A 10342-nucleotide genomic window follows, 5' to 3' on the forward strand; every position below is an offset into this window, starting at 1 on the left:
CTTAGTCCATGGTAACAAAAAATTTACCTATTTTGTACCTTTAATCAACGTTTTTCAGAAAAATACCCACATAAATTAGTTTTTTAATATGCAGGAAAAGTGTTGAGACAAAAAACCCAAATTTGATAAAAATTCACAAACCTGCGAATAAATGCAAGTTTCTTCACTTTGATTATTTTGACAAGAGCCTGATTCCACCACGTTGCCTCACATTTGGTTTCTGATCTCATAGTCTTACGAGCTCAAAACGACCCAAAATGTCAGATAGAACTTTGTAATTCTAAGGTAGTGATTTGTCAACACAAAACTGTGAGCGTACAATTTATAAGTAAACAGTTTTAGTGCCTCCCATAAAACTTGGGATTCTTTTTTACAACACTATTCTCCTCACATTAATGACAAAAATACAACAAACAAACAGTATGGAAAAAGTTTAAATTGTTTCATATCTTAAATCATTTAACCCAATTCACCTTGCGTTGCCGTGGCAGTACACTTGGGTCCACCTGGCTTGCCGCGAGCTGGGGGAAAAAATCGGTCTGAACCCGACACACTATCCTTAGACACACATTGTACCCAAACTATTGAAGGCATCAATTTGAAATTACGCTTAAATTTTACTTCAAATGTTCTTTTAATATTATTAGAAAGAAACATAAAGGAAAGAGCAGAGAAAACAATATATTCTTCGTCCGACCTCGACTCATCGGTACTTGATTTTGCCATAGCAACTTATAGTAAATCTATGGTCTAGATCTAGCTTTTCTTCGAAGTTTTCAAGGCACTAAAATCAATCTGATCGCCTTGTTTTCTAGATTTACGTCTACTTTCACTTTTTTTGCTGCTTATGTCTAAAACAAAACTAAAAACATGGTTCCTGTATTTTAACAAACACAAAAATAGCCGGGGCACTGTTGCTTTTTGTGGCTGTATTTTTCTTCTTCTTGTCCATGAAGATTTCAGTGCTCGCTTTCTTGCCATGATTTGCGGTGGCAAAACAACAAAACTAACTCATACTTGGCGAAAAACTTGATCAAAACAAGCTAGCAAAAGTTTTTTACAAGCTACAAGTGACCTATTATTTTCAATAGAAACCTGGATAAGTGGTTCAGACTCGATTTTGTGGACTGGTATTTTGATATGACTATTGTCGTAGCTCGGTGGACTTAAGCACTTGGCAGCTACGAATACACCGCAGATCGGGTGCAATGGGTTAAGAAAGGTAATGGGTTTTGTTTGCTGAAAATGAAACAAACTTCTTATAATCTGCAACAAAGCTCAGTCATACTGTAAAGGGGTTGGGCCAGATGTATCACCATTCATTCTCTCAAATCTTTCCCTATTTTCAATTTCAGCCCAGTTTTATTTCAGGTCATACCTTTTGCCCCGAGCACACAAATTCTCACATACATACATACATACACTCAAACACATACGAACTACTCTCACAAATACACAAACCTAAACACAAAACAAACACATTTTAACACGCACATTACAAAAACACATGTTCACATGTTTTTGCTCAGATACAGACAAATAAACATACACCCACACCCACAACTCAAGTATCCATTTCATATAATAAAAAAAATAATAACAATAATAGTAATAATGATAACAATCGTAAAAGCGTATCCATGTTCTACAGCAAACTCTACGCACTTTACAACTATTAACCCAGGTAAACCCTGTAAGAACACCCAGAAACATTCTGTCTTCTCGGGAAGTATACAGTGCAAGCTGCGGATTGCACTTGCTAAAAGATTAACAAACTGACAACATCTTTCGCTGTCTATAGCCGGATACCCATTCTCACCTCGGTGAAGAGGTGAGGAAAATTAAGTAAAGTGTCCAAGTTCCCAAGGACATAAGGTAAGGCCCCTGACGGGATTCTAACCCACGAACTTACGGTTGAGAGCCTGAGAGCCCAACCACTAACCCACCGATGTCTCCAAAATTAAATGGCCAGGTTTCACTCGAGTAGACTGCGCCAGTCGTACTCCTTGTTGGGCAGATGTGTCAGCGGAAGCACGGGGGGCTCGCACAGGTTCCACTTCCTCTGATCCACATCCTCCTGCACAGCACCCACGAAGCAGTAGGGACAGCCTCGTACGATGTTCCGGAACTCGTCGTGGTTGCGGATGGGTTTGCCTCGGAGCTGTCTCGTGCAGGCATCAGGAGTCCCGGAGTGTCCAACAAACAGGACATTTCCTCCTGTAGGTGAGACAGAGAGTTTAGTATAGATCTTCTTTTCATTGGCTTCTTTGTTGAGCCACTACATGTGTCTCGGCGCGATGGAATCAGGTGTTTGTCAATTTCTGGGCATGTGGAGTGATAGGTATTATCTTAAAGCTTGTTCATTTGTCTTGCTTTCGATGAAAAAAATACTCATCTATCTTGAACCAAAATAGAGATACTTGTGATTGAAAAAAGTGGGGGCTTCCCGGTATCCGAGGTAGAGTTGGTAGGAAAACGGCCTTCATAGTTTGGTGATATTCATTGCTTGAGAGAACATGAAAAGTGAGAAATTACATTTTTTCAGTAAATTCTACACAGAAATGTGTTTTAAATTGGCACTAAAGGTTTTGAGCTAAAAAATCAAAAATTCAATAAAAATGGTCGAGGTAATAGACAAATGCTTGTTTCTTCGATTTAATTATTTTGACGAGCGCCAGATTTCACCATGATGCCTCACATATTTCAATGATTATTATCAGAAGTTCTTTTAAAAAATGGAACAGAAAGATCTTTGTGAATGCTGTTGTATGCCTCACAGATCTTGATGCTCAGGAAACAGGACTAAGCAGGATGCTACTCCAAGGGGAACTTAACCGTGCAGATGCCATGAGCATAAATACCCAAGAGCAGGTCACTGAACGAGACAGGTTGCCGGCATTGATCTGTTAGTTTCAGTAAGACTTTAATGGCACTTAAAACACAATAAGGTCATAGAAGAGCCGAAGATTTGAGAGGTTACAAGAGAGTAACAAACACAAAAAAAGAAGGAGAGATACGGATGACATATGTTTAATAGAAAAGAGGGAGCAAACCACACCAGACCACCCACCAGCCACCCATGGCATTAATCTATGAAAGCAATTTATCCGATTGGAACACATTGGTGGTCTAATTAGTTTTACAACCTTGATCCAAGACACACAACACAAAGAAATTTTACTTAAGTATGTAGAAATTTTGCTAAATTTCTTAAGCACACGTTTACAACAAGCCTTCAATGAGAATAAAACACAAGTCTTCTTTTCCAGTGAAGCACTCGTGAAGAAAGCACTAACGATCAGATTTTTTAAATTTAAAGACAAAAAAAAAAAAAGAAAAGAAAAAAAAAAGAAGAAAATTAAACAAACACTAACCATCAGGTTTCAGTTTCCTCAAGATGTACTGGGCAAAGCTGTGAGACCTCATGTAGTAATCCTCTGTACTCTCATACACCTTGATGTTGGCAAAACGCTGGTGGGGGCTGTACTCCGGGTCAACCGGGTAGCCAAACAGGGACAACTCTTGAGGGGAGATGAAGATCGGGGCGTTCGGTTTGTACCAACCCAGCCACTCAAACAGAGTGGGCTCGATGTTAATTTTGCAGCTGGAGCCAAGACCTGTAAACAGTTGTGAACCGTTATTAAGAAGGTTATTCAGGAGGTTATTATTACGAAGGTTTAAAAAAAATCCCAACACTTCCACTCGGTTTGCTTAATGCGAGTTTCAGAGAGACAAATCAAAATGCATGGATATCACTATAGCTTTAATTCTATTTCTTTTTCTTTTCTTTTTTTCAGAGAATACACGATTTTTTGCTTTCTCCATACAATAGGAAGGCAACACTCCCTCAACCCCCCCCCCATCCCACCCTCATATGCTCTTCCTCCTCCTTCAAACCAAATAACAAAGTTCCATTTCAACTCCATCATTGTATTGCATGCTCTTGTAAGACCCTACGAGTAGGTAAACAGAAACTCTCTCCTCTCGTCCCAGTCAAACTGACTTTTAGAGACAGTCTTTGTCTTGGACAATAAAGAGCTTATTTTCCCACTAGAAAGCAGCATTACTCACCTTACAGGTACTCATGTGTCATTTTTATAGAGTATGTTAATTATTTGTATTGAATACTTCAGTTTTGGGTGCTGATTGACAAAGATTTTCCCCAATGCAGCTGGCAAGACAAACCAGACTTTTCTCCAACTTTCAACTGGTAAGATGTTTTTACTGTGCGCAACCTGCCCACAGAACCTCAAAATTCTCCTTTTTTGGGGGGAAAGACAAGTTACTCAAACCCACAAACCTCAAGGTGAGAAGTGAGAGCAACCCCCCCCCCCCCCAAAAAAAAAAAAGTAATCAATCTGCCCTTTCTACATGAACCAGGGATCATCATGATGAGTGAAAAACACATTAATTCTAAACTAACAAAATCCCTTCAACTAAAAAGGAAAGCAACCTCTCCCCCTCCCCAAACCCCTCCATACGCACACCTAAAAAAACCCAACCAGACTTAACTCATTCGCTACGCCGAGCCGTGGGGGGCGGCGCGGCTAAAGTGCCGTCAGTACGCTAAGCCGCCCCCGGCGGCTCGAGAACCAACGTTCAATTTTAGCTTGGTTTCTATTCCAATCCACATATCCATGTTAAAATGAAGGTCATAATATAAAGTTGACTTTCGGGTCAAGCGTTTCCACCGAAAATCAGAAGTTTTGATTCAGTTTTGAAACACGATTTCTAAGTTTATGCGACATTGTTTTATCGCGAAGCTCAAATCATAGCCCAGACACCAGTCTTAGTACTTTTACACAACAAAATGTATCATTATTTTGCTCACTAAAGAAGTGTAGGACTCTTCTTATAATATTGATACTACTGGACTCAAATTGCCAGTGCTCTGTAATTGAGAAATCAATATTTTTGAGTGCTAGATCTAGGCCTAGATCTAAATAGTCAAAATATTTTTTTTCTCCCCAAAATCACTACTTTTTGGTGAATATACTCAAAAAGTACCACCCAAGACATGTATAGGTTTATTCCAAATGCAATTCTGAATAATTCCATATAAGATACGAGTGTTTTTTTCTGTCTGGGATCCTTTTTTCGAAATTATAAATTTTTTTTTTTTTTCAATATCGGAGGTTATGATCCAAATGTACAAATATTATGGAATGTATGTAAATAACTGCTCATTTTTCAATATTTTCCTGTTCTATATACAGTTATGGTTATTTTGATGTATAATTTGACTAGGTGCAAACATATTTTTTAAATTTTATCTGAGATTATAAATTTTTTGTTTTCAAATTTTATCCGCAGCCAATCACAATCGTGTTGCATAATCGCCTCTTACAGGAACCAAAGTTGAAAAATAATAATATATAATAATAATAATATATAACATTTATAGAGCGCATTTCCAAAAAAAGTAGCTCAATGCGCTTTACATTGGAATACCCATTTTTCAAAAACCTTTCTTACTACTTCCTTTCTTCTCACGCAATATACATTAATGCACACACACACACACACACACACACACACACACACACACACACACACACACAGAGACTATTTTCATCCAGACATAGGAAAAGAACAAATATAATGAAAGCTAACGTTAAAAGCTTATGAAGGATAGGCCTGTAGGAACAGAAAATGTTTAAGATGTCTTTTGAAGCTATCAAGTGTTCTTATTTGTCTTAGTTTCATGGGTAATCTGTTCCACATAAATGGACCAAGATATGAGAAAGATCTCTCTCCATATGATTTGTATGATTTTACAGGTGTCACAAGTAGGGTGTTATCGTTCGATGATCTTAGGTTTCTCCCTGGTTTATATATACTGATAAGTTCTTGCAGATAAAAAGGAGCAGTTTTATTTACACATTTGAAACACATGACGCAGATTTTAAATATTATTCGTTCTTTTACAGGGAGCCAATGCAGTTCTTTTAATAATGGAGTGACATGGTCTCGTTTTTTAGATCTTGTTATCAGTCTAGCGGCATTGTTTTGAATTACTTGTAAACGATTCAAATATTTGTTGTTCAGACCTGCTAGGAGTGAGTTACAATAGTCTAATCTAGATAGGATAAGAGATGTTACCAGTGTTTTTGTGGTCTCTTCGCTTAAGTACTTTCGAACTAGGCCTATCCTTCTCAGCTGAAAATAAAGGGATTTGGACAGAGATCCTACAAACGAGCCCATTGATAAGTGGTGGTCAATATATACACCGAGATTCCTGACAACTTCTTTACTAGATGTCATATGCCCATATAAATCAAAGTTGACACTTTCCAGATCTTTATTTAATCGTGGATTTTTTATAAGAATGATGTCTGTCTTTTCTTCGTTTAGTTTCAATTTGTTTACTGTCATCCACTTTTTGATTTCATAAAAACATTGTTTAGTGATGGAAATCATGTTTGGTAGATCTTGAATGGTGCCATTAACATACATTTGGGAATCATCGGCATAAAAATGATAATTCAATCCATGATTTTGTAAAATGCTTGCTAAGGGCTGTGTATATAGTGTAAAGAGCACTGGTCCAAGAACGGACCCCTGTGGAACTCCATAATCGAGCCTGACCTGCTTTGAAAAGCTATTTTTAATTTGCACTGACTGAACTCTTTCTAGTAAATATGACTTAAACCATGAAAGCACAGTACCCGATAAGCCAAATGAGCGTTCAAGTCTTGTGAGTAGAATAGCATGGTCAATTGTGTCAAAAGCTGCGGACAGATCCAAAAGAGTTAAAAGACAGATGTTTTTGCTATCAATGGAATCCAATAAATCAGACGTTACCTTTAAAAGCGCAGTTTCGGTACTATGATGAGTTTTATAGGCAGATTGGTAAATTTCCTCAAGACCATTTTTTCTCATGTGAGACAAAACTTGACTTAAAACAATCTTCTCTAGAATTTTTGAGACAAATTGCAAATTCGAAACTGGTCGATAGTTTTTAAATTCATTTTTATCAAGCCCGGGTTTTTTCAATAAAGGTTTTACAATAGCTTGTTTGAAAGTATTAGGTACTGTGCCAGTGGCAAGTGACATATTCACTATCTGAGTAATGTGAGGTAGGACAATATCAATACATGTTTTGAATACATGAGCAGGCATTGGGTCAAGGTCGCATGTTTTTATGGTTGACCCATTAATACAATTTAAAATATCACTACTTGTAACTGGACTAAAAGAATCTAATATTTGTCCAGTAAATTCTGAAAATTCCAAATTTCCATTTGGCTCTAGGTCGAGAGAAGAGCGTATGGTATTAATTTTGTCATTGAAAAAAGTCACAAATAAACTACAAAGTTCGTCATCTGATGTTGCAGAGGGGAGAGGAGATATTGTTTCTTTTCCCAGAATAGCATTGGTAGTCTGAACGAGTTGTTTGGGTGATTTAACATCTTGTAATTCATGTAGATAGTATCTTTTCTTGTTATTTTCGATGATTGAGTTGACTTTGTCTCGGTGGTTAATAAAGATGTCTCTGTGAACTTGAAGTTTTGATTTCCTCCACCTGCGTTCTGCCTGACGTCGATGTTTCTTGGCCTCTTTGATTTCAAGTGAAAACCAAGGAGAAAAGGGTCTCGAAGAAATGTTTCTTTTTACCATTGGCGCATGTTGGTCGATTGCCGCTTTGAGAGTGTCATGAAATGTGTCTGCATCTAGGGAGGATAGACTTGTCAGTGTTTTGCTCACGTCGTCCCGAAGTGCCTGTGTGTCTATTGTTCTCGTGTTCCTTGAAAGTATGCTTCTTCTTACGTGTTTTGGTTTGGAGATGTTAATGTTAGCTATCAGAAGAGAATGGTCAGAGATAGCCTTATCTAAAACCTGATGTTTAAGAACATGTTGGTCAGCAGTGTTGGTAATTAGCAGGTCCACAATGTGACCACTACGATGTGTCGGCTCTTTGATTAGCTGCTGTAGATTATGATCATCAAGAATTGAAACAAGGCGTTTGGTGTCTGGAACAGATGGAACATCAAAGTGAAAGTTGAAATCCCCTATGATGTAAAAGGGGGAGGCAGCTTGCTCTAGTTGAAAGAGTAGATCTTGGAATTCTATGAAGAATTCTTTACTTGTAAATTTATTTTTCTTGTTAGGTGGCGGTCGATAGATACATGTCACACGGAAGATAAGTTGCTCTGATCTGATGAAAGCAGTGGCTGATTGAAATGTGCGATACGATGGACCACCGCAGATGAACTTTACTGGTAAACCTCGCCGATGAATAAAAGCAATTCCGCCACCACGTGATCCGCGTGAAAAAGATTTAAGTTCAAAGCCGGGTGGTAGAAGGTCGGCTATGATAGATTCGTCGCCTTCTGTTCGAAGCCAAGTTTCTGTGATGCACAACAAGTCGATGTTCATTTCTTCAATTACGTCTCTTACAATGTTTGTTTTGTTGCAGCACGACTGGGTGTTAATACAGCCAATTCTTAAGTTGGGACAGTTATGTTGAAATACATTACGAGTGTCTATCTGTATTAGGTTTTTCTTGTTCACAGTAGTCGTAGTTCTATTCTTAGAAACAGTGTCACGAGGAATCCCCTGACACACCATAATTTTTCTCTGTTTCCTTGTCCCACCTCTCGTACCCCTCTTGTCACTCTTTACTACCTTTGATTGACAAACACAGCTGTTTCTAACTCCTAACTGGGCCAAACTAGTAAGCACATTTGATGGTACACTCAGACTTGGATTGTTTACGTTTAACAGCTGATCTTTTGTGTACTTAGTTGTTTTCCCTGTTTGATTCAGTGCGCAAGGGTGTAACACAGGGAAAACCCGAACATGGTGGTATGATCTAGAGTTCACTACAAAACTGTAAACATGGCCAAAATAGTTCAATAGGGCCAGGGTAAGAATTACAAGTTCCATGGCTAATATTAGACTAGATCTTGTCTTTATATGTACTATTTTTACACCACTAGATGAAGCAAATCAAGGGCCCTCACATGATATTAAATTCCTAGAAAACACAATTCATAATCTTGAGAAATGGCGAAAAAATGCATAGAGCTGTTTCAGCAGCCTGCTAGGCGCTTGAACACAACTGTACTCAAATAAACAATACAGATGTATTCTACAAACCATACTGAAAATGTTGGTATATAATATGTTGATATTTATTTGAATTTATGGCCCCCAAGACCTGTGAACTGCGCACTAGTCGTCATCTCATTTCGCCCTCCCGATAAAAATTTGTCCACAAGCCGAAAATAATATGTAGCGAATGAGTTAACAAACAACCTAATACAAATGAGAACAAGTCCTTCCCCCCCCCCCCCCCCAAACTTAACAAAAACACACCCAGAAATTTTTCAGAAAGTCTGACATATTTAGTAGATCAGAGAAAGCAAAAGAATACTACTCACCCTTCAAGATCTCTGTAGCAGTTTCAACACAACGTAGGGCTGGGGAGCAGTAGACGAATGAAACTGTCTCACCAGAATCTCGAATCGCCTCCCCTGAGAGTTAAAATTGGAAGAATGAGTTCTCGATTCATTGTTTTGAAAATAATATATATATATATATATATACATATATATCGCTAGCCGAGTGATTCAACCGCCTAAGTGCCAAGAGACAAATTTTTCAGGAGAAGCAAAAAACTGTTTTATTTCTTTATGCTCGTACCTATGAATCTGAAATTCAGATATATGATACAATGTGAAGTAGTACGATGGTCCGTAATTAACTTTAAAAAAAAAAGCTTTCTCTTACATAAGTTACCTGGACATAGGTGGTTTAGACATACAAAATCTGTGTGATTCAACTGCCTAAGAGACAGTATAACGGTGTCTAGGCATTTGAATCACGTTAATCAACGCCACTTGACGAGCGCCAGTGGTAGCTTGGGCGTTCAAGTAATCAACAAAAGCAAATCATAATAGATTTGAGAGTAATTATAAAGTTAAGAGTAAACATGTCAGTTATTTGGTTGGGTTTTCTAGGGCAGGACTGTATTTGGCCTCATCGAGTTGGTAAAAAAGACCATTCATCTTAACGTTCAATCAGTAGTGGATGTTTTTGTTCAGTGTGAATCAAAGGCAACGAACGTTTATGACAACGGGGTCATCTTTGTTTCAGCCAGATCCGAATGGTCCAGAAATCGAACATCAAAAAGAGGGTGGGGTGGGGGGGGGAGGGGGGAGTATTGTCTTGCTTTCTTAAAAACGTTCAAGATTATCCATGAGCACATAGACCATACCATTTTTCAGGACCTTTCAATTACTCTGTGTGTGCTGTCCACTTCCATTTGTGTTTGTTCCTTTTAAAGGAATTTGTGTTCAACAGTTTTGCTCTATCTTGTACAAACGTTGGTGATTGA

At 38.1% G+C, this 10342-nt stretch overlaps 1 protein-coding gene across 1 annotated transcript in view; it reads right to left on the minus strand.

The window, feature by feature from the left end:
* Positions 1-615: 615 nt before the first annotated feature.
* Positions 616-10342, minus strand: part of LOC101863346 (protein UBASH3A homolog) — a 42545-nt gene continuing 32818 nt past the window's right edge. Inside the window, exons 9-11 of the mRNA XM_005099649.3 lie at positions 9387-9479; positions 3375-3617; positions 616-2217 (exon numbers count right to left, since the gene is read on the minus strand). Coding sequence (XP_005099706.1) covers positions 1976-2217; positions 3375-3617; positions 9387-9479 — 578 coding nt within the window. The 3' untranslated portion in view covers positions 616-1975. The remainder of the gene's footprint in view (positions 2218-3374; positions 3618-9386; positions 9480-10342) is intronic.

Source organism: Aplysia californica, unplaced genomic scaffold, assembly GCF_000002075.1.
Source record: "Aplysia californica isolate F4 #8 unplaced genomic scaffold, AplCal3.0 scaffold00221, whole genome shotgun sequence".
Lineage (NCBI taxonomy): Eukaryota > Metazoa > Mollusca > Gastropoda > Aplysiida > Aplysiidae > Aplysia > Aplysia californica.